At 51.5% G+C, this 25,049-nt stretch overlaps 1 protein-coding gene across 10 annotated transcripts in view; it reads left to right on the top strand.

Moving 5' to 3' along the window:
* The window catches only part of GLI2 (GLI family zinc finger 2), a 256,865-nt gene that overhangs the window by 181,297 nt on the left and 50,519 nt on the right, over positions 1 to 25,049 (top strand). For 7 of the 10 annotated variants that reach the window (XM_054549224.2, XM_024243718.3, XM_024243717.3 and 4 more), the window contains one exon: positions 10,358 to 10,463. In XM_054549224.2, the coding sequence (XP_054405199.2) occupies positions 10,358 to 10,463 (106 nt within the window). Of the gene's footprint in view, positions 1 to 1,757; positions 1,849 to 10,357; positions 10,464 to 25,049 lie in introns of all 10 variants that reach the window. The other 3 variants (XM_063712726.1, XM_054549226.2, XM_024243721.3) reach the window with 1 other exon arrangement.

Genomic DNA, 25,049 nt, shown 5'->3' with positions numbered 1-25,049 from the left:
GGAATAGGAGAGAGCAGAGTCTTCCTCCATGGGATTTGTGACAAGCCCAGAATAAATGGCCAGAAGCAACCTTAGCCATGCAAACAGCAAGCTGACATCCAGCATCATCGGGGTTGTGGGGGCGCTGGCCTTCTGGGGTTCATCACCAGAATGACGGTGCGATCGCCATCCTTACCCATGAGATTAACATTTTTCATTTCATAAGGTGTCTTCACATTCCTGTTTCATATAGGATTAAATGGTTTAACTGACCAAATTGTACATTAAGCGTGGAATGGAAAGTAGCAATCACTCTCACTTTCTTTCTCTCTGTTGAGACTGGAGAGTCATTGACGACTATGTAGCCAGTGGTGCATCTGTTCTTATTTGACAACTCAGACCTGGCCCAGGGCCCCGAGATGGCACATGTGTGCATTCAGGCCCCACTCTGTTCTCCTGAGCCTGTGCTTCATGGCAGAGCCCAGAAGCAGCATGAAGATGCAGTACCCTGCCCAGCCTTGCCCTCCTTGCAACTTTGTCCAGGCCATCCATGCGCCCTCTTTCCTGGAGGGAAGTCGTACTGGGTTTGGTGTAAAATAATTGAATTGTAGAGGAGACCCCATCCTCTGCACTGCTGCCTTGCAGCACACAGGAGGAGCCTTCATGAGATGTCGCAGGCTGGGACCTGGTCACATCCCTTCTGCCTTGGGCTTCTCCTGCTGCTGACTTTCCCAAGAGGGGAGTTATTGCTGCAGCCATGGGGTATGTGGCTGAATGCAGACAACGGAATTCACAATAGTGTTCACCTGAACTCCCAAACCACCTTGCAAGTTCCCTCCCTTGCTCATTTTCTCCAGGCAGCACGGACACAGACACTAGGGAAAGAATGGTGGGAAACACCAGAGCTTGTAGTAGCCAGCCTAAGCCTCCTGGGGATTGGTCATCTGGGAAAAGGGGTGGGTGGCCAGCAGAGATTAATTTATAGAAGACCTTTCCTGCAAAGCCATGGCTTCTATCAGTTCCTGCATCCTCACTCTGTCAGGCAGTGAGTTTGCACAGAGTACACATCTGTGCATGGAGAACTCTGCCCTAGGTGGTGAGCAGCTCCGCTGTGGATTCCAGAGACAGCTGCAGAGCTGGGCTGGGTGGAGCCCAAAGCCTGTGTATGTCAAGGCCATATGAGTGGGGCAATGTATCTGAACTACATCGTATCCCTAGATCAGACCTGGATGGCTGAAGGAGGGAGCATTGGTGGATGCCTTATATGAGTTTCTGTCTGATACATCTCGATGTCCCTTATACTGGGAATGGAGGAAAAGTTCTCTTCATTACCATAGCACTGGGACCCTTGTCACATCTGCTGAGAGATGGGGAAGGGCATTATCACTTATTAGGGGTTTCTACTCTATGGACACCATAAATATTCTTTTTTTTTTTTTTTTTGGATATGGAGCCTTTCTCTGTCTCCCAGGCTGGAGTGCATTGGCGCAATCTTAGCTCACTGCAACCTCCACCTCCCAGGTTCAAGTTATTCTCCTGCTTCAGCCTCTCCAGTAACTGGGATTACAGGCTTGCACCACCACCCCTGGCTAATTTTTGTATTTTTAGTAGAGATGGGGTTTCGCCACGTCAGCCAGGATGGTCTCAAACCCCTGACCTCAGGTGATCCACCCACCTTGGCCTCCCAAAGAGTAGGGATTACAGGCGTGAGCCATCGCACCCGGCCCACCATAAATATTCTTCACAGCAGTTGGGTTGATGTCATTCCTATTTTACAGGTGATGAAACTGAAGCTTGGAACACTCATTACTTGCTAGCGAATGACAGAGCCGTGGTTCACACTCAGGTCTGTCTGGATTCATGGCTCAGGTGCGTTCTGCTCCTATCCCAAGCTCCTTAGACAACAGGGACAGGTGATGTCCTGTAGGACTGTCCTTTGGCTGATGTGTGACACTGGAGCAAGCTGGACTTCACTCTGACTGCAAAGGTTACCTTGACTTCCAGCCTGCCCCTTTACTGCTTTTTTCTTTCCTCTACACTAGCGCCTTCTTTTGCCAAAGATATTGGTGTATTTTGTGCCTAGGTCCTTCCATTAGGAGAAAAGCAACCAGTAAGCCATCTACACTTTAGTGTGAATTCATTCCCATGACTCCCAAGTTCTGTTTGCTTCTAACAAAATCACACTGTGCTGGATGTTACTTAATATGCAAGGAATTCTAAGTTAAAGGAACATGATAAATTAGTTTTTAACTGGAGAATCCCAAAGTCCCCCATAGTGAGAACAAAATCGTATGTCAAAAAGCCCTTCTCCAGTCATCCCAGAGACATGCCAAGTAAGAATGCCTCCACTTCAGCTGATTGGAGTCCACTCCTCACGTAAGAGTGCCTGACCTGACGCAGAGCAGGCACCCCCTTTGTGTGCGAGTGCTAGCCAGGGTCCCACGCAGATCAAAGCCTCCTGGCCTGAAGGCTGTGAAGGTGCGTGTGGGCATCACAGAGGCCACCTGAGTGTGACAGGTGGACAGGACATGGGGACCTATGGTCCTGACATGGGGCCCGCCCAGTGGGTGCAGCATGGCTGCTCCGAAGGAGTCTCTCTCCACGTGACTCCAGCATTGTCCCCTGGGATTCACACCTGCAGCATGGGAGCCAGTCCCTGGAACCCTCCACAGCAACACTCAGCATCACCGGGCTTCCCCATCCTGGCCACAGCCAAGGGGCTGAGGGCCCTGGCGTTTGGAACCAAAGGCCTCATGTGCCCTTCCTTGATTTCTGGTCATGGATGCAACTACCGCACTGGCCTCCTACATGGTGACCCTGGAGTGTGGGCCAATTGCCCAAGAAGGATGGGGATCCAGGCCCCAGCCGTGCCACTGCCTTCCTTCCCGGGCCCACAAGCTGCACTGAGATGTGTTTGCACTGCCTCGTCGTAACACAGACCTGTATCGTGCAAGGCTGGGCCTCACCTTCCCTCCATCAGTGCCGGGCAACTCGGTTTCTCTCTGAAACCCGTTTCTTCTCTGGTCCAGGCCAGCCTGGTGCACAGCGACCACATGCTTCCAAGCTAATTCCCTCCCGCAGTCTTGATGGAAGAGACCGTGGTAACTGGAGACGGCGCTAATCTCCAGGACTGGACAGCCCAGAGGGCCGGGGCATCCCCAACACAGCCAGTCTGTCCTGGGAGGTGGCTGCTTTCACCTCCCTGGCCTCTCTGCCGTGTAACAGGCCCTCGGGCCTCTCCGGGAGCCCAGCCACGGGGCAGTACCTCTGCGCTGTGGCAACACATGACTTCATCCGAGGAGAATTCCTCCGGCTGCTGACGGAGGCCGCCCGGTCATGTTTCCATGACCCAGTTTTCCCGATTCTTTGTCTGAACTCTGCAGACCCCTACCTCCTTCTCTCCCCCAGGAATCCACAGGATCATTTCTAATGGGGCATTAACTTGAGCCAGGCTTCCGGGGAAGGGCTGTCCCTGCCTCCTCACTGCCCTCCTCACTAACACAAGAAGACCGTTACACCCAGGACACTGCCCACACCAATGTCTGCTCACCCTGGGACCGCCAGCAAGAAGCATTTGGTGTTGAAACTGCAGCACAGAAAAGTTCCAGGATTTTAAAGAAAAAGCCGTCACTCCCCCACCCTAAGCTTCTCCGGCTGTTGGGCTTTCTGTGTAGGATCAAAAACAAATGTGCATTTTTTTTTTCCAGAGGGGAGTGATGATCCATTGAAAATTCCCATCTTAGAGTTTCTTCCTCAGAAACTTAAAAAGAGCGTCATTTCTTTGAAATGGCATATGGGGTGTGTATGTTTGAGGGGGGGATGGTGTGTCTGTCCCTCTGCCGGAAGGACATGATTAATTTTGGATTTTTTCTTTTACTTAAAAAAAAAAAAACATAAAAGCCAACAATGAAAGCTGTGTGTGCAAGGGTCTAGCTCAGGATGTCACTCAAGGCAGCGCCTATTCTTCCCACGCATCTTCATGCTCCTCGTGGGCTTCTGCAGCCTCTGGATGCAGCGGTTTCTTGCCAGAGTTGGAAAGCAGAATTTTTCCCTCCTCAGCCTGGCCAGGGGGCTCTGAGCAGAGCATTCACTTCTGAATGTTTCCATCGGGGGCTGTGGGACAATCCGTGCTGGTCTGAAAGAGACCACGAATGAGTCAGGGTCAACTTTTATCCCTCAGGTTACTTGGGAAGAAAAGCTGGTCTGTAGAGACTGTGTGTGCACATGTGTGCGTGTGTGTTGAGAGGGGGTGTTGGGGTGCTGTCCTATTACAGCTGCGCTCAGAGGATTGGGGCTGGGGCTGGGGCTGGTGTGTCAGGTGGGTTAGAAGGGCTGTTGGGTCAGTCATTATACATACAGGGCCACAAAGATGAGCCAGCACCTGCAGTCAGAGCCCTGGTCCCGGCCTGCTCAGGGGGTCCCTTCTGAAGCCTTGGGCTGGAATAAGTGAGGCCCTTTGCCTGGGAAGTGGCTAACCATTTACAGATAGCAGGAATGTGCCAGCAGGAAGGGACCTCAGGGCTCCTCTAATCCCTGTTGTACAAGGAGTGTGAGACCCAGAGAAGGGATGTAATTTCCCCAAAGTCCCATGGCCACCTAGTGGCAGGGCCAGTCTGGGATTCCTGGCGGATGGGCACCGCTGCCCCACAGCACTGGACCCTCCTTGTACAGCATTTCCAAAAGTTGTATCAGAGCAGGTGACTGCCTGCTCAGGACCTCCCAGGGGCTTCCCAGATTGCTCAGAAAAAAATCCCAAGGTTCTTCCCATGGCCTGGCTAGTGTGATAGGATCTTCTCTCCTGCATTTCCACCTCCATCCATCCTTCTGTGCCTGGCAGATTAGCCTTCATGCTGAAATCACTGAGTTCTCCTGACACCTGGCCTTTGAATTTGCTATTCCCTTTGCCCCAAGCTCCTTCTCCAAAGAGGCTGACTTACCTCCACGCCTCATCCATGTCTCCTCTGTTCCATCTCCCTGGTGGATTTCCTCCTTAGCTTCATCCCCCTCTGACACTATGTTATAAATATATTTGCTGACTTGTCCACCACCTGTCTCCTCTCACTGGGCGATGGTGTGGGCCGCCGTGTCACAACAGTGTTCCCAGGGCCTAGAACAGTGCCTGCCACATAGCGAGTGCTTGATACAAGGTAGATGCATGCATGCATAAATAAATGAGTGAATGAATATTTCTAGATGACAGCTATTCATACTTCACAACTGCTGATGTGAATAGATGGGGTCTTCTCTCTCAGGGTGAGCAGAAGGGTCTGGGCATGTCCCTGGTCTTACACCTTGCACCTTGGCTGACTAGCTGGCCTTATACATCCCTGTCCATCCTGGGGCAAACACTGTGCTACTGTATTGGGATAGCAGTGCCAGAGGCCCTACTCACTGAAGGCCTGCTGCATGCTGGGGGCTGGGCTGGGCTGTGTGGGGAAAAGACTATGAGACCACCAGTCACTTACCACCCAATGAATCATTGCTCTTATGGAAGTAGAGTCACACCACCCTGAGCCTTGATGTTCTTTCCTGGAAAATGGGAATAAGAACAAGGTTAATTAATGGTAAAACTAAAGGTGCTGTCAGCAAAGCCCCATGAGGCAGCAGACATTGCTGGAGATGAGCCCCTGCAACAGCAACCCTAGTGGGCACATTGCCGCTCTGCCCTGGCCAACCTCACACATCACCGCCAGGACAGGAGGACCCACTAGCACGTGTTCCCAGGCTCCTCCTGGGGATTCCAGGGGTTGAGAGAGGAGTGCACGGGTGCATCCTGCACGTTCCACAGGTGACTCAGGCTCCTGGAGAGCAGCAGAGCTGGTAGGAGGTGCCGCCTGCAGCCCTGCCTGCCTGGAGAAAGAGAAAGCGCTTCCCCTGTAACCTCCAAAGCCTTCACCCCAGGAGCTGCCAGAAAACAGAGGGCAGGCCCCACTGTAGCAGGACTCTGTGGGACCCCTCCCCAGGCCTCTTTCTGGAAGCCTCAGGCCCCTCCTCCAACACATACCACATGCACATACACATAGCAATACACACATACACATACAGCAAATACACACATATACACAGCAACATACACACACCACCTGCACATGCACACAGCAACACACATACACATACGGCACACACACACACATACATACAGCAACACACACATGCACACAACAGCACACACACATATACAGCAACATACACATACAACACACATGCATATACAACACATATTTACACATTTAACACATACATGTACATAAATACGGCAGCAGACACATACCACACACAGCATATGCACATACACACAGCAATACACATATGCATACAACATACATGTACATATACACAGCAACACACATGTATGTATACACAGCAACACACATGTATATGCACACAGCAACACACATGTATATACACACAGCAACACACATGTATATATATACTGCAACATGCACATACACACAGCAACACACACATACAGCATACACATGCACGTATATGCAGTAACACACATACACATATAACATCCATGCATATGCACACAGCAATATACACATACAGCACACACATACACAGCAACACATACACAGCAACATATATATACACATACAACACACAACATATCCACATACAGCAACACACACATCACATGCACATACACAGCAACACACATACACATACAACACACATGCACATATAGCAATACACATACATATAAAGACACACACATACTACAACAGAGACACACACAACACACTACACACATATACACACTGCACATACACATGCACGTGCAGCACACACATATACATACCCCACACACACTACATGTAGACACATACCACACACATATGAAAACACACCTCACACACACACATACATACACACACACACACACACACCATGGCTTGGTCTTGTGGGGCAGAGGGGCAGCCTCAGTGGTACCTGTACTTCATGTTTGCCTGGTAAACCCCTGAAGCTCACAATGTTCCATAGACTTTATAGACCTGGGTGAAGTTGCCTGAATCCTGAATCCTGAGCAGAGCATGTCAGCTCATAGCTGGGGGTAGGGTGGGGTGGTCTGGGCTCTGATGGCATTAGGAGACCCCCCCTCAGCCTCTGGAGGAGCAAGACCATGAATGGCAGGCACACCAGGGTGCTGGGGTGTGCTTCCTGTGTGAAGACCAAGGAATCCTGGGCTGAATGCAGCTTCCTGGGGTCGCTGGGAAGACCCAGGAGCTGGTATTTGCCAAGTGCTGAAAGCAGAGCTGTGGACTGTGTGTGCATTTGTTAACTAAAGTACATAGCAAGGTGGAGACGTGGTGGGGCGATGGGGGCCTGGGATCACCCTGGCGCTTGGAAGCTGCCTCTGAGTGTCATTTAGGCTGGGTGAAGGGAAAAGCCATTCAGAGCCTTGGATTCTCCTCTTGGCACTGTCGTTTTTCAGTCCTGCGACTTTGGGCAAGGCCATGAATCATTCTTGGCTTCCGTTTCCTCATCTCTTTAATGGGCATAGTAACACTAGTTGCATCGGGGGCTTCTGGATGTGCAAGGAAACATTTAGAAATACACACACACACACATACACACACAACCATTTTTATTTTGTTGGCAAAATACTGGAATCTGGTCTGCCCTGCCATGTTTTTAAGGCCCTTTTCTACACATTTGGGAAAGTGAACACTGTTTCCCTGCTGACTCCCTGGAGATCCAGTGGTCTCTTGGTCTGTGAGCAAGCAGTGCTTGGCCCCCTACCCTCCCTAGGGTTTGCAACCAGTATGAGCCACTTGTCCTGTGCCCCACATTAGTAAATTCATAGTTTGATGATGGACGTTGGAGGCTCCAAACATGAGTGCTACTTGTCCTACTCAGCAGTGACACTTGTTGAGTGCATCCTATCTGCACAGGCTCTGGGCGAAGCGCCTCCTCTGTGTGGGCTTTTTACGTCTTCACAGCAGCCATGTAGGTAGTTACTGTTATCGATTTTCAGATGAACAAATGGAGACTCAGAGAGGCAAAGAAACTTACAAAAGTCATGCAGCAGGTGAGTGAGCTCTGACCCTCATGTTCCCCAGCCTCCGGAGTACCTGGTGGTCCTGTCACAGCCGCCTAAGTCACAGCCACATGCCCGGCTCACCTGTGCGGGGCCAGGGCCTCAGAGAAAAGGTTGTCCTTCCAGCACTCGGTGGCTCTGGAAGTGATAGCTGGGCCAGAGGCTTGGACCACGTGCCTGCGACCAACTCCTCTTTGAGTCTGAGTTGGGCAAACTGATTGAATCAGGGTGAGAAGATTTGCTTTTTGTTTTTCCTGGTCCCCATGGAAAGTGCCAGTATTGTGAAATTATGAAGATGGAGTTGAACATGTAAAAATTAAAGTTAAAATTTCAGGAGAAAAGTTTCTTCCCATTAAGAATCCATTGTGTTCAACCCAAGCATCCATTGACAGATGAATGGACAAAAAAAATGTGGTCTATCCAATACAATAGATTGTTATTCAGCCTTAAAAAGGAAGGAGATTCTGGCACAGGCTGTAACATGAATGAACCTTGAGGACATTATGCGAAGTGAAATAAGCCAGTCTCAAAAGGACAAATACTGTATGATCTTTCTTGCACGAAATAGCTAGCATGGGAAATTCATAGAGGCGGGAGGTAGAATGGTGAATGCGCAGGGGCTGGGGGAGAGGAATGGGAGTTAGTGTTTCGTGGGTGCAGAGTTTCAGTTGTGGAGATGGATGGTGGTGATGATTACACAACAATGCGAAGGGGCTTAATGCCACTCAACTGTGCATGTAAAAAAATGGTTTAAATGGGCCGGGCGCGGTGGCTCACGCCTGTAATCCCAGCACTCTGGGAGGCCGAGGCAGGCGGATCACGAGGTGAGGAGATTGAGACCATCCTGGCTAACACGGTGAAACCCTGTCTCTACTAAAAATACAAAAAAAATTAGCCAGGCGTGGTGTCGGGCGCCTGTAGTCCCAGCTACTCAGGAGGCTGAGGCAGGAGAATAGCGTGAACCCAGGAGGCGGAGCTTGCAGTGAGCCAAGATCACTCCACTGCACTCCAGCCTGGGCGACAGAGCGAGACTCCGTCTCAAAAAAAAAAAAAAAAAAATGGTTTAAATGGTAAATTTTAGGTGTCTTTACTACAAGAAAAAAAAATTCATAGTATTTATGGTGTTGTACCAGAATCTGTTTGCACAGAAACAGTTAGTAGCATTATTTTTCTACATTTTTTTGTTTGTTTCTTTTTTGGTTTTTTGAGGTGAAGTTTCGCTCTTTGCCTGTAATCCCAGCACTTTGGGAGGCCGAGGCAGATGGATAACCTGAGGTCAGGAGTTCGAGACCAACCTGGCCAACATGATGAAACCCCATCTCTCCTAAAAATTTGTCTGCATTTCTTAGCCTAGCAGTCAGCTGACCTGTACATACCTATCACAAACCCATCCACATTTCTTTAAAATATTCAGAAATCCAAACTTAAACCTGCTTCCCACTGGCCTGTGGCCTTCAGACTGAGGGAGAGTCGACTAAGAAATCCCCACTTCTTAGCCCTTTTCCCAGTATAACTGCTTTGTTAAAAGCCTTGTTTTCCTAAAGCCTATAATTATGTTTGCCTCCAGGGTACCCAGGAATTTTTTTTTTAATAAACAAAGAGCATCCTACAATTATCATGATGATTTGTTGAGGGCAGGCCAAGTTCAGACAGGAGGCTGACTCAGCTCTGGAAACTGACACGCACGTGCTGGCATTTTCGATCCTGGGGGCACCCGACAGCGTTTAGGGGTCAAGAATTAATATTAAGAGCTGGAGAACTAACAGATCCACATAGATGTCCGCTTTATACTGCCAGCAAAACGGGACAGCAGTTGGGTGGGATTTGGCCTTCCTGAGGCTGGTGGCACCGTCTGCGGGCCATGCCGTCACAAATGGCTCTAGGTCAACACCTCCAGCCTGCGTGCACTGCAGCATCCGGATGCGGTAACCTGGTGCTGCTGGAGCCACATGCAGCCGGGCCGGCATGGGCAGGGGCCGGCATGGGCAGAAGCCGGCGGAGTTGGAGCCTGTCGCTCTGTCAGCCCTGATTTGCAGGCTGAGCCCAGTTTCGTGGCCCTGCCTGTAATCTCCCTGAGTTCAAAGAGTGCTTAGCTGCTTGTCTTTGTCAAGAGCGCAGTTGGGGATCTTTTATGTGAAAGATGTAGGATTCTCGGGCAGACTTTGATTATTTATTCATCCCCCTTCGTGGGTGTGTGATCACGCGGGCACCGCGGAGCCCCTTGTCCTGGCTGCTCTTGCTATGAAATTCATTGAGCTTTAAAGCCCTTTGAAAGTACCTTTTTGAGGGAGGGGAAGAGTTTTTGAAGTCTTGTTTCTCTCTCCCCCTCTGCAGTGCCGCAGCATCTCTTGCCACCGTTCCATGTGTCCCTACCAATTGACATGCGACACCAGGAAGGAAGGTACCATTACGAGCCTCATTCTGTCCACGGTGTGCACGGGTAAGTCCTGCCCTCTGCCTGCTGCTCCTGGCGTGCAGTCACCTGCCATGGGGAGGCTGGGCTGGCAGCCTCAGCCACATCTCCTGCCTCTGTCTTTCTTTCGGGGGTTCCTGATCTGCATTGTCCTGAGCGGGCGATCACCTTTGCTGTCATGGCCTGGGACCCTGTGTGAGCGTGTGGGTGGACAGCATGTAAACACCAACCACTCCCGAGCCCACATCACCACTTCTAAGGCGCTGGGCTTCCTTGGTGTATCTATACATGGTTTGGAGCTCTTTCTTCATCCATGAAGTGGGAATCCTCTCTAGGTCTAAGATCCCATATAAGTAAGGTGATCTTAGGTATATGTTGTTCCAGCATAATAATTCAGAGCACCCTTTTTCACTTCTTCAAGTGTCCCCCTTTGAATAGTAAATCGTATAGTCACCATACTTAAAAGGACAAGCACAAAGTGATGCTTTGGGGCCCTTCCTATTCCCAGCTTTGAGGTCCCCAGGTAGAAGGTGTGGGGTCACCCTGTGGTCTCCACCTGCCTAGCCCTGTCCCCGTCATACCCACCTGGGGCCTCTAAGCCCATTGGCTGGTGTCATTTTCTTGGCCTTCAGGACTCAAAGTTTTGGTCTCTGGCTATCCCATCCATCTTCCTTCCAGGAAAGAGGGCCCCTCCTTCTCCCTACCCCCAAACTCTCCGCTGCTCCCCGCACCTGCCTCTAGGAGAGCTCTTGCAAAGGTCAGCCAGCCCCAAGACCCCTCTCGACCCAGCATCTTCATGCCCACACCCTCCAGCCCCCTCACCTGTTCATGCCAAGGTGTTGTCTGTGGTTCTGACCCGTGTCTCTGTCCCTGGGGCCAGCTGCCTGCCCAATGTGCCTGGAATCTCCCCCAACAGGCCACCTCCAAGCCTCAACTGAGGAGTCACCTCCTCAGGGGCACTGTGATCCCTCACACTGAGCGGGGGCTGCTGCCCTCGATCCACAGGATCATCATCCATTTTTGCACCTGCCTCCCAGCCGGCTCTGAGCTCTCCTCTCCCCTCTGTGTCTCAGTGGCTGACATGAATAGGTGTACAACCAGTGCTCGCCGAGTGAAGAACCTCTCCCCGCCCGCCACCTATGAAGGCGCATCCTCCTGCCTCTACCGTCTCCCGTCCCAGTGAAGTCAGTCAACACTCGCTGGGCCCTCCCTGTGCTCACAGCATTGTGCCTCAGCAGAGTCCTGTTTCCGGACACCGATTGCCTCCCCAAGACAGAGCAAACCTGGGACTTGTACTTTCTTTTTAAAAATTGTTATACTTTTAAATATTTTACTTTGAAATAATTAAGGTCATACAAAAACAGTTCCAAAAACCATAAAGGCTTTCTTGTATACACTTCACGCAGCTCCTCAAATGTGGACATCTTACGTAACCCAAGTCTGACAGAATGCTGTTCACTCACCCACAGAGCTTATCCAAATTTGCTCAGTTGCCCGCTAGTGTCTTTTTTCCCTGGTTCGAGACTCAGTCCTGGATCCCACGTGGCACTTGGTTGTCGAGACTCCTTCATCATCTCCTGTCTGGGATGGTTCCTTAGTCTCTTTTGTCTTTCGTGACCTTGGCAGTTTTAAAGAGTACTGGCCAGTTACTGTATAAGATGTCTCTGGGTTTGGGTTTGCCTGATTGATGCTGTTTCATGATGACATTCGGATCATGCGTTTCGGGGAATAATACTATAAAAGTGATGTGTGTCCTTTGCAGGCATCCTGTCAGGAGGCATATGATCTTCATGCTTCTCACTGCTGGAAATGTTGATCACTTGGTTATGGGGCTGTCTGCTGGCTTCTCCGCTTTAAAGTTGTCCCGTTCGTAATTAATGAGTATTTTATGGGGTAATACTTAGAGGATATGGAAATATCCTGTTTCTTATCATATTTCTGTCCACTAACTTATACATCCATTGGTGCTTCTTGCCAGAAACAGTCATTACTAGTGTTTGCCAAATGGTAATTTTCTGTTTCTATCATTTTGTCCACATTTAGTGGTTGGAATTCTCCTGTAAGGAAAAGCTGTCCCGCCTCCCACATTTCTTTATATATTTGGTTGTCTATTGTCATGCACATGGATGCATGGTTATTTGTGTGACTCTATGGATTATACTCTATTACTATCACTATTTATTGTGTTGTTCCAATTGTCCCAGATTTGGCCGTTGGGAGTCCCTTCCAGTTGTCCTCTGTGTCCTGTTGACATGTTGGGAACTTTCTGTTTTATTTCGGTGCGCGTACCTGGTTCTCACTTGACTAGGATCCGCTGCAGCATCCTTAAGTCTACCTGGTGGGTGTTGGGATCATTTCCACCCTCTACTCACCTCCAGGGCCCCTCCACCTGCAGGTGCCTGAGACCACAGCTGGAGAAACCTCTGGAAGATGCATGTGTTTGGAACTAGTTGGGCCACCCAAAAATTGCTCAGTCAGTGGCGTCTGAGACTCCTAGGAGCATCCAGGGAGCTCAGTCCCTATTTGGAAGGGGGTTGCGGTTGCTGATTTCTTGCTTATGAGTCATGTTTGGCTGGTTACGTGACACGGATCCTGGGCATAGCAAGCCTGCCCTCAAAGTGCTCCCTGCACGGGGTGTTGGGCAATGCTGAGAGTTTCGTGCAGAGACAGTCCATGCTGGAGTGCTTCTGCCTGCAGGTGAATGTCCTGCCTCACCTTTCCCTATACACCTGAAGTGTGTAGAGGCACCACCAGAAGTGTAGGAAGACCCCAACAGTGATGACTGCCTTCCTCATCATAACTGACCTTGTGAACAGGCCCTGCTGTAAATGGTTTTATGTGTTCATGCCATTTAATCTTCTCAACAACCCAAAAAAGAGTCATTTTGTGTTTTTCCATTTTACAAATGAAGGAACCGAAGCAGCACAGAGTGGGTAGATGACTAACCCTATGGCTCACCCACTTTGGAAGTTAGAAATCAAGTTCCAGCCTCCTGAGCTCAGGCCCTCCACTGCATGCTGGCTTTTCTTGTGGGAGCATTAAGTATGGACCATGGGTCCCTCTGACGAGTCCAGCTGAGCCCTTCTTGACAGCACCTCAGCCCTTCGTTAGGGCACTGCCCCGAGTCCAATTGTTCCCAGAAACCCTGGCCAGGCAGCAGCAGTGTCCCCTGGGAGTCTGTTGTGGGTACTGCAGATCCTCAGGCCATAGCCCAGCCCCATTGAGTCAGAGACTCCAGGGAAGGGGCCTATGTCTATGTGTGCCATGCCTTGCAGGTAATGCAGCTGTGGGCTCTGGCTTGAGAGCCCTGGCTGCAGACAGAGCCCCTGCTGAGAAGGGAGGCCCTCAGTGCCATCCTTCCCTGTGCAGGTGGGAGCCCTGGGCTGAGAAGGGGCCTGGGTCTTCACCAGGCTTTGCCATGCTCCAGCTCTGGGTAGGGCCTGCTTCCTTCCCTGGCCAGTGAGGGTGGGGTGTGAGCTAGAGCACCTGGAGAAGGAGGTCGTGGATGCTGGCATGCAGCAGGGAGGAGTGGCCCAGCTAGAGGCCCACAGAAACGGCCTTGTCCCTTGTGGCCTACATAGCTCTTTCACTGGTTGGATTCCTGAAGAGATTCCTAAGGCTGCTGTAACTAATTACCACAAACTTCATGGCTTAAAACAATGTAAACTTATCCTCTTATCGTTCTGGAGGTCAGAAGTCTGAAATAAGTCTTATGGTGCTTCAAATCAAGGAGCTCGCAGGGCTAGTTCCTTCTGGAGGCTCCAGGAGAGACTCTTGGACATTTCTAGGTTCTGGAGGTTGCCTGCATTCCTTGGCTTACAGCCCCATCCTCACACACATCACCTTTTCCCCCTTGCTCTGTCCTCACCTCACCCTCTTGCTGGTCTGTGGGAGTTTCCTCCCCTGCTTCTCTCTTCTAAGGACACCTGCCATTGCCTTTCGGGCCTACTGGGATAATCCACTTGTGGCTCCCATTTCAAGATCTTTAAAGTCGTCGCGTCTCCAAAGTTCCATTTGCTGTAGAAGGAAACACTTAACAAATGCCAGGGATTAGGGTGTGGATGTTCTTGGAGGCCGTTACTCAGGTTATTTGGGATCACTGAGCCCCAGTGTGGAGTCTGGCGTCAGCTGCCAGTAAGCATATTTTTAATTTGCATGGGTCTGCAGCAGGCCAGGCACAGCCCTGGGCCCTGGTGTATTGTACTGGTGAATCTTCCTGATTGCTCTGTGAGATGGGGGTTAAGCTTCATCTTGCAAATGCAGACATTGAGGCTCAGAGAGGCACAGTGACTTCTATGTGACATAGAAGTTACACATAGAAGGTAGTTACTTCCGTGAGGGCAAGGAGACCAGGCTCTGAGGTGCAGATCTCCTCCCCAGCCAAGGAGGGGCTAGTCTTGTTAAGCCCCAGTGATGGGCAGCAGCACGGTGCTCCCAGAGCCCCCCATCCCTACCTGGTCCTGCTGGGGTGGTCTTCCAGCGGCTCCACACTGTCCTCAAGACAGTTGGTTCCCGCCAGACCAGGTGGAGGACACAGCAAGAGCCTCGGGGCTGGCCCTGGGCTCTGGAAAGCCCACGCCCTCACCTCCTCCGCCCCCAGTGTCCCAGGTGAGAACCAGGGCAAGGCCTGTGAGGAAAATGGCCCCATGGCTCTGGCTTCTGTGATGAATGTGGTTGGAGCCTGGTGGAGCATCCCGATCCATCAAGCCCATGTTGTAGCCCGCTTCTCCCTGCCAGCACCAAATGTGTCTAATTACACAGATGTTTGCACAGCAAATGAGGTGCGGTGTCATCTCATTTCTGTGTCAGCTGAGCCTGAGCCTCTGCCTGCTGCCCTGAGCTGGTGACCATTTCGTGGGTGCGCTGCCACTCAGCCCTTGCACCTCCTGCTTTCCACTGCTCAAGCACCCAGACCCCCTCCCCGTTCCCTCTCAGGATCCTGATAGCTCCAGGGAGGGCGCACCCGGTGTGTGCAGGCTCCAGAGAGGTGTTCCCTGCACTCTCTTATTCTGCCCTGCCCTCTGCCCCTCGGGAGTACCTTGGTCATCACCCAAGAGCCTGCCGTTGTCAGTTCTCAGCCTGCCAGGCTACCCACGCTGGGACCCATTGCTGAACCCTCCCTAGCTGTGATTAACATGAATTAACTCACCTCAGCTTTCTCATCTGTAGAAGGGCCAGATCTGCTGAGACAACCTACATAATCCAGCCAACTGAGTTATTTTGAGAAGGAGACAGGGTAATGTGAGTAAAGCGTCTAGAACACTTTGGAAACATTCAATGGATATGAGCAACAATCATGATCATTGTCGTTATCCTCACTTGCTGATTTAAGAAGGGGGCCACGGCAGGCTGGGAGACTGGGTGGCAGAGGCCGGCCACAGCATGTCCTTGGGAGAGTTGACTGTCCGGGGACTGTGGCACGGAAGGTGGGGGATGGGGCTGAAGGAGTGCTGTGGTGCGGTGTGGTGGGAGGTCTTTCTTTCCCCCAGTTGAGGAATTTGGACTTCCTCCTTTTGGCAACCAAGAGCAGCGGGGAGTGGTCAGATTTATTTTCAGACAACTACAGCAGTAGTTAGGGAGTGGACAGGAGAAGGGCGGGAACTGTGGTGAGAGGACCTGCCAGAGCTGCCACAGTGGCCCTGGGGAGAGGGGAGCAGGACCAGGGCTGACCACCCGGCTGTAAACAGGCAGCTGCACGTGGGGAAGGCAGGGCATGGAGGTTGGCGTGAGGACAGATGTGCAGCCCAGCCCAGCTCGATGGCCTTGTCATAGACACCCAAGCCCACTCCTCTGCAGAGCACCCTTCCCGGTCACTTAAGGTTCAAACCCACAGCAGGCTTGCATGGCTTACTAATGCTCACGTGGTTCCGGGGGAGGAAAGTCACCGCCCGTGGACTCCTGCTGCAGCGTCTTTGGGCTGTGGAAACCACAAGTGATGGGGAGACAAATGGGGCAGGGGTGTGACTGCTGGTCAAGCAAGGTTCTCTTGAGGCCCCCATGGGGACATCCCTAAGTCTCCAAGAGTCTGTACAAGGGCTAGAAGAGAAGGCCGGCTGTGAATAGGGCCACACACCCCCAGCAGTCTCTCCAACCTTGTGATGCTAGCAGGAAAGAGAAGCTCTTTGGACGCCCTCTGGGCCCCCTGCCTCCAGAAATAGGCTTGCCAGGGTGTCATGGGGAGCAAGGCTGAGGTGTGGCGAGGAAGGGTCCCTAAGCTGGTGCTCCCCATTTCCTCAGTGCATGCGGTCACACAGGCGTGAGTCTGGCCTGCCCTGGGCCAGCATTAACTTGTGTCCTGGAGGAGAATGTAGAAGTCCATGCTCCTGGTTCAGGAGGCTGGGGTGGACCTTCAGTTCCCTATGTTGCTTTTGAGGACCTTTCCAGCCCTGCCCTTCCCTGCCCTTCCCTGGGGCTTCAGAGAGGACCAATTTCAGCTGCTTCCCGCCCAGAAGGGCATACAGAAACTGCCCCATGCAGCAGTTCCCAAACCTGGCTGCAGATCTGAACAAACAGGGTGCATCTTAAAGATGCCCATTCTCAGGCCCTGGCCCCAGGAGTTCTTGTTAACTTTCAGACTAGGGTGAAGCTCGGAAATCTGCTTATTTACAGGCACCCACAGGCCAGAGTTTGGGGACCACTGGAGGCCCCCCTGCTTGCTTGACATCCGGGAAAGCAGGCCCAGAGCTGCTTGTTGGCTTTCTGGACTCATCACTGACAGCGCCTCGCCGCCAAAACACGGGTTGTTAAAAATCCCCTGGTTCCTCGTGATAACCCATTCACAGACAAGTCCTTCCATGTTGACCTAAACCTATTCACATTCTTAGCTTGCAAAAGGCAGTGAGTGTATGGGGTGGGAACAGCTGCAGTATCTCAGCCTTCCTTTCTCCCCCTGCCTGGCACCATCTGACCTCTGACATCCATGACTCCACCCCCAACCTGACCATTGCTGATGGCTTCCTGCAGATCTCTTGATCCTGAGCTGTAGTTGGTTTGCATTGCATTGGCAGTCACGGCCCAAGGCCACCCTTCCTGGAGGAGAGACGAGAGGGCTCTTGCTGGCACAGATGGCTCAGGGTTGTAGCTATCAACCCAGGCCCAGGTATGTTAGGGCAATAGAGTGAATGCCAGCTGGTGGGCATGGGGGCCTCACCTCCCTTTCATCTGCACGCTTGGTCACGCAAAATGCGCATTACCCAGGGCCTCCAGAGACAGCATTAAGAGTGTCTGCAGCCCCACTTGGTCCCCGAGACTGCATGTTAATGGGGATGTTTAGCCAGGTGTTGGTGTGCCTTCACTTAAGAGAGTAGTTTCTTTGCTGCTACAGGGCTGAACCCATGAACCTTCCAGTCTGGGGGGATTTGAAGATTGCTTTTTCCAAGGTCAGTGTCCCACAAAGACTGCACCGTTCGCCATGAGATTAATGAACACAGCAGCCTGCTCAGCCTGTGACTCACCAGTGTCATCCTGGGCCCTTATGACTCTGTCCTCAGTCATTCACTGAGACGGGTGGGTTGAGCAGAAAGATATTTTCTTCTTGATTATTGGCACAGCACCCAAGGTTCACGATTCATAGAGGATTGGCTTTGTTTGTTTTTTGGGAAGAACCTTCTCCTCCCTCTGCAAACATGCTTGTTTCTTTTCAGAGCCTAGAGGAAGGAGGAGACTTCCGAAAGGCATGTCCACCTGCCCCCTGGGATGAGATGCTGGGTGGGCCCAGCGTCACCCACCAGGCAACTTGTCCCTCCTTTCCACATGGGTCCACACTGCCTCTCCATCTCCAGGGAGCTCTTCCTTAAAACCGGCTGTTGCTGACCACTTCTTCAGAGCAACCGGACTGCAGGTAGACAGGGAGCCCAGAAACCCTGGGTCCAGGCGATGTGTCGGGCAGCACACCCTCCTTCCACGGCTGTCTGAGGGTAGACTGACTAGATGTGGAGCCTTGGCTCACTGTGATGTAAACAGCCCTGAAACCCCATCAGGCAGGCCCCTCCCCATCTCTGGGCTGTGGGATACTTGGGTCAGACCAGCAGAGGAGCAGTAGCAGGAGTCTGTACCCAGCCCCCGGCTTATGTCATGTCACCCTCCCTGCAAGGTGGGATTATCACTCCCCAATAATCACTACCACTTGATAATTGGGGAAACCGAGGCATGGGAAGGCTGACTGCCTTTCCAGTGACACACTCCTAGTAAGCAGCATAGATTACTTACTGGGCATTTTGACCCCCCACCCCTTGCTAAAATCTTCCCCAGCTCTGAGAGCTTCAGATTCCCAAAGCCAGAATGCACTCGCTGGGCTGCGTGGGACAGACAGCTCATTTATAATGGAATCTGGCCTATAAAAGTTTAACGAGGAGCGTGTCTGATAAGATGGGCTGGTCTTTGATCTTTGCTGAACGCCAAGCCCTCGCAGAAGAGGAGCTGCTGGCTCTGGGCTTTGGAGAGAGCCGTGGTGGTCAGCAGAGAGCAGGAGGTGCCAGGGAATGGAGCAAATCTTGATGGGCAGGCCGAGGCGGGCGCGCAGTGGGGGAGGGGCTGCGGCAGGATCGGGATGAACTTTTCGGTTCCTCTCCTGTCCCTAGGGACTCCCACTGTCAGACATTTCCCCCTTCACACCCCCAGGATGTAGACAGAACAGGGTTGAGGCCGGGGCTCACATCTTGCCTATGCTGCTTATACTCTTTACATCCTCGGGCTTGCTTAGCCCCACAAGCCTCAGTGGCCCCATCTCTAAAATGGGGACATAGTGGCTCCCCATGTGAAACTGTTGTGAGGACTAGATGGGTGTCTGTAAAGCATGTAGAAGCACACCTGGGACATACCGAGTGGCGGACAGTCCCCTGCTCTCATCACTGCCCTGCTGACATTAGAAGGAAAGCCAAGTTTCACTGCAGACACCCTGCAGGGTGCTGGGCCAGTGGTGTCCTATTCAGTCCTCCCAACACCCTGTAAGGTGGGGGATTTTCTCCTCAATTCATAGAGGGGAGAACTGGGCGTTCCCAGAATTTAAGAACTTCCCAAGATTGCCCAGCTTGTGAGATCTCACCAAGCCAGAGCTCTTCCCTATGCCATGATTGTCCTCAGAGAGGAAAGAGAGTCTCGCCATGGTTCTCAGGGCTGCAGTGTGTTGTTTCTGTTTGCAGACATGGAAACAGAACAGTAATCAACCCAAAGGAATTAATCACTAACAGTAAAGTTTCAGGCATTGGTGGGGTGGATTGGCCTTTGAGATGGGGAGTGCTCTTAGACTGCACATTTTCAGATTGTCCACTCAGTGGAAGCTGACGCCACTGCCAGATGCATTCATTGATTCAGTCAAACTCATTGTTGCTGGATTTATTGTATCCTAAGTGCTGTCAGTTGAGGCCACTCCTGCCAGCCCGAGTCAAGGTGTTGCTGAGAGAAAACGTGAGCAGTGCCCTGCTCCTGAGGCACTGCTTAAAAAGGTCAGAAATTGCTGCTGCCCTCAAGCCTCTGTCACTGCAGCCAGCACTGCAGCACTGGTGGTATGTCTGGTGCCCATCAAGAAGTGTGCTGGACATGTCAGGAGCCCCATCCCTCCATCCTCTCCTTCCAGGGACTGCACCCCTGAAATGTACACTTGGCCTGTGCTGCCCAAACAAAGTAGCAAGAGTTCAGAGTTGCTTAACTCAGTGGGGAATGTTTTTAGTGCTCGTTCCTCTGAGGACACTCACCCGGGGACCATGTGTGCCAGCCTCATGCCAGGCACTGGGGATACGGGCCCAAGGAGGCACAGTCTTTTCTAATAGAATTTTTATTTGTATAAATTTATGGGGTGCAAGTCCAATTTTGTGACATGCAAAGATTTTTTAGCAGTGAAGTCAGGACTTTTAGAGTATCCATCACCTGAATAGTGTGCATTGCACCCACTAATTTCTCAAACTCCATTCCCCTTCCACCTCCAGGAGGCACAGTCTTGCTGCCCACATAGACCCCATGATCTGGTTGGGGAGAGGGCAGAAATTGGCCAATGACAGGGTGGTATGCTGGAAGAGGGGGCATGGGGAGCCCAGAGCACCAGGAATACAGGAACAGAAAGCGTTTATCAGCGGGGAGGCATGAAGGCCTCCCCCCCACGTCCCAGTCTTTCCCCAACCCCACCCACTGGGGGCCCTACCACCTTCTTTGGATTGTCCTGTTCCAATGAGGGGCCTCCACTTCCAGGCAGACACCAGTGCCGCTAAGGAGGGGAATCTTTTCAAAGCACATACTCATGAAAGCTTGGTAAAAATCAGCAGCACACCCACCTCGAAGAAGAGATGTATCTGAGCTGCTCAGGATTCTCCAGCTAGTTTTGACAGGCATCCAGGAAAGGAAATTCCACACACCACTTTGGCAGGCTGGGCCAGAGTTTAAGAATCTCACTGTGGAGGAGTTTCTATCCAGCCCGCCGGCCACCCAGGCCTTTTCTCATCACTAAAACCCAGGCCTCTAGCGAAATATAATGAAATCTCTCCCACTAACGAAGGCCTCCCCCCCACAAACCCTACTCCCAAGACTGCACATCTTATTCTCCTGTTTCCTTATTCCCACCCATGGCTTTAAACCCTTGACTTTCTGGAAGATTTGGTTCAGCAGTGCTCAGCCCATGGCGGCTTCTATTGCAAAGTCCCCCCGTCCTCGGAGGTAAGTGGCGCAGTTCACCTGGAGAGGGCCTAAGCAGGACCGACTCCCCCAGAGCATCCTCCCCGGACCCAGACACATTCCTGGTTCCACTGGACAGAAGGAGCAAACCCGAGGCTTTCTCCAGGCCCCGCACCTCACTCCTCCTGTCCCTACCCTGCTCCACCAAAGTCTTCACTTTGCTAGGAAAAACGTCTCCCTGATAATCACCTCTTATCTTTTATGCTTTTTGAGTTTTCTGTTTGCAAAAACTGATAACCTTATTCCGCTCCCAGGGGAAAACTGATAAAGGGTGAGTGAATGAATCAACTGTTGTGGACCATGTGGCTAGATTGTAACCAACTCCATCTGTATTACCTCCTTTGTAGGCACAATTTTATAACTTGATTTCCCTACGAAAACATCAGTGTTTACTTAGTAAGAAATCTGCTCTTTGTCAACTGAAAACAGTGATTTCTTTATTACAGCTCTGCATAGGGAATGACAGCTGAAAGCTGGCCAGGTCTGGTGTGGTGTCCGGGACTGTAATGGGAACAGGGTGAGTGCAGGTCGAATATATGGGATGCGTGTCTGTTGCAGCCGGGGCTAGGGCTGGCCTAGAGGGAGCCTGGACAACAGATAGATGTTGTGGCCAAGAGGGCCCATGGAGTGATCATGTAGACGACTGAGCCTCAGATGCTTTCCAGCAGTCACACACATTCACCACCATCACCAGCCCTGAGTTCCCTACCAGCGCCAGCCCTGCAGCCGTCCTGCTCCCGGAATCCCTATCCACTCAGCCAACTTAAACCAGAGACTTACTTCTACCCAGCTATCCTTTTAAAAAAACAAATTGGTCTTATTAATTATTGAAAATATGCAAAAGAACAACAAAAGTGGCCGGGTGTGGTAGCTCATGCCTATAATCCCAGCACTTTGGGAGCCCGAGGCAGGGGGATCACCTGAGGTCGGGAGTTCGAGACCAGCCTGGCCAACAGGGCGAAACCCTGTCTCTACTAAAAATACAAAAATTAGCCGGGCATGGTGGTGGGCACCTGTAATCCCAGCTACTGGGGAGGCTGAGGCAGAAGAATCACTTGAACCCAAGAGGTGGAAGTTGGAGTGAGCTGAGATGGTGCCATTGCACTCCAGCCTGGACAACAAGAGCGAAACTCCGTCTCAGAAAAGAAAAAAAAACAACAAAAGCACTGTTAAGATATCTGAGTAATTATGACATATACACCCTTATCCCCTGCTCACTCTAAGGACTGGGGCATGCCAGCACCTTTGAGGTCCCGTGTGCTCCCCAATCTCCTGCCTCAGGTCCTCCCCACCCCACCATTCTTTGGGATTCAGAGTTTATCATCCCTCACATCTTATGACAGTTTTACCTTGTGTCTGACTCCCCTAACAATATATTAATTCGTTTTGCTTTGTCATGCTTTATATACATGGGATCATTGCAGAGGTATTCTTCGGGAACTTGCTTTCACACTCCACGTTGTTCCGAAGATTCTCCTGCTAACGTGTAGGGCTCTTCATTCATTTATTTGGGCTGCTGTGAAGCAGTGTATGTTGACTGGCATTTGGGATGTGTCTGTTTTTGCTAATTTGAACATGACTGCAGAAACGCTTTTATACCATCCTCTGGGCCCCAAGTGCGGGGTTATTTAAAGTAAATGCATGTCTGGGAATGGAAATGCTGAGTCACAGGGGATTCATGTTCTCACCCTCCTAGACATTGCCAGACTTCGCCCGCTGGTTTTGCCAACACTCACTCCCACCAGCAGAGTTTGAGAGCTGGCCTTGCCCTGTATCCTTGTGATATCCTTGCCCCATCACTTTGGAGGTGATGGCCTCTACATTTTAATTTTTGCCAAAGTGGGTGTTTTCTGCAATTCTAATTTTCTGTTTCCCTTACTACTAATGAACCTTGAGTGTTCTTTCACACGCTTATTGGCCACTAATGTTTCCTTCTTGGGAAATGCCTGTTTGGCTATTTTGCCCATTTTTCTATGAGGTCATCTTTTTCCCATTATTTGAATAAGTATTTTGCACACTAAGGTTACTCATTATGTGGTTAGCAACATGTGTTGTGAATATCCTCTCCCAGTTTGTGCCTGGTCTCTTCACTCCCTTGATGGCAGGTTTAGGTGAAGAGAAGTTCCCGTTGTAAAGTAGCTCGGGTAGGTTACCGACATTTCTACTATGGTTTTCCCTACATGTTCTCCTCCCACCCAGATGTCTGGTCAGACCTTCAGCCTCTGGACTGTAGTGTTCCCCGATACAACATGCCCTTGTTCAGCTATTCTCCCGTCTCAGAACACCAGGCCTATACTACTCACCACCTCCATTCCATTCTTTTTTAAGAGTCTGGGCACAGTTCAGATGCCACCTCCTGCAGGAATCCCTCTCAGATTGCACCAACAGAGTGGGTGAATTCTTTTCCTCCCACCCCTCTTCCTGCTCCAGCACCTTGTGTACTGTTAGAAGGCTATAGTCAGTGTCCATTCTCTCTCTGTCACCCCAGAGGTCCTGGCATGGTGATTCGGCCAAAGCACCAGTGTGAACTATGGGATTGAGGGCCTGTGATTTCCTGAGCTCGTAACTGGTCTTGGGAGTGCCTGCCAAGCAGCAGCACTCTGTCTTACCATCACCGTGGCTTCATGGGCACTCAAGTGGTCTGCTGAGATCTGTGCACTTGTGGATTCAGAGTAGACCTTGGGAATGTGGGGCGCAACACTTGTCAGTCAGGTTTGCAGCCACCTGCCCCCTCACTACCTGGGTGCATGCGGGGCCCTGGCCAAGTCTGCCTCAGACCCCCAGCTCCCCACACCTGCTCCCTAACTACCTGGGTGCATGCGGGGCCCTGGCCGAGTCTGCCTCAGACCCCCAGCTCCCCACCATCAGTGCCATCAGAGGCCCATGCTCAGTAAACATCGGCTGATCGGGGGGAGTGACGTGTGGACACAGACACAGATCAGCAATGAATGTCTGGAAACTGTGGCCTCAGCTCCCGTACACAGAGCCTCCCCATGAGGACAGACTGCCACCAGACACACAGGAGAGTGCAGATTGATAAAAGACATGGACTGCGCTTCAGTTTGAGGAAGGGACAGTTTTCCATTGTTTTCCAAAAGAATTTGCTGTATAGCTCGTAAAAAATGCAAATCCCCTTAGTACATTTTGGAAAGGACTTGATTTCTAGAACTTTTTAAAACAAATGTATGGGAAACATGGTAAGCAAGCTTGCCAGTGTACAGTTTCACCTACAAAACCAAACAACAAAACCCAAACCAACAAATGAAAACCCTGGGGAGGAGACTGAATTCCATCCAGAGGAGCGTTCTGGAGCTCTGTTTCTATTTGTCGGTAGAGCCGAGGGTGGCAGGAGCTGGCCTTGCTCTCCGGGGAGGCCCTGGGAGAGCAGACACATGCACGCCCTGTCCTGGCAGTAAGAAGTTCCAGTTTGGGGAGGAAGAGATGCAAGGCGAGCTTTGGGGACTCCAGCTTCCTTTCCAGCAGGTCAGTGGGCCCAGAGGATGCCTGCCCAGCATTTCTGAGGAAGTGGGCACCTGGTCCTGAGCAGCTCGGTAACAGCAAAAAGGTCCCAGCGTCTCCACTCTGGAGCTCCGTGGACCCCACCCATGGCCCTGTGATCCTGGTGGGTGGTAGGCATCTTGGCCCAAAGGCAGGGCTGGTGTACACAAGCCAGCGGTTCCGAGGCAGGAGGAAATGGCATGCTGGGGCTGTGTGCTGGGTGGATTCTGGCTATGGGGAGTCAGTGACCATGAAATCCAGGCGGCGGGTGGGAAAGCCCGCTCCACAGCCCTGTGCACATGGGGGTGGGAATGCAGGGCTCAGACATCTTCCTCCACCCAGCATAGGAGTTCCCCTACCCTGCCAGCCTGCCTCAAAGGGAGCATCTACTGGAACCTGGTTATTCCGAGCAATAATAGGAGCCCTGCTAAGAGTTTAGTCTCAGAAGAACGA

The sequence above is a fragment of the Pongo abelii genome, chromosome 11, assembly GCF_028885655.2.
Source record: "Pongo abelii isolate AG06213 chromosome 11, NHGRI_mPonAbe1-v2.0_pri, whole genome shotgun sequence".
Classification (NCBI taxonomy): Eukaryota; Metazoa; Chordata; class Mammalia; order Primates; family Hominidae; genus Pongo; species Pongo abelii.
Note: the sequence above shows the minus strand (reverse complement) of the source record. Positions and strands in the feature narration are given on the sequence as shown.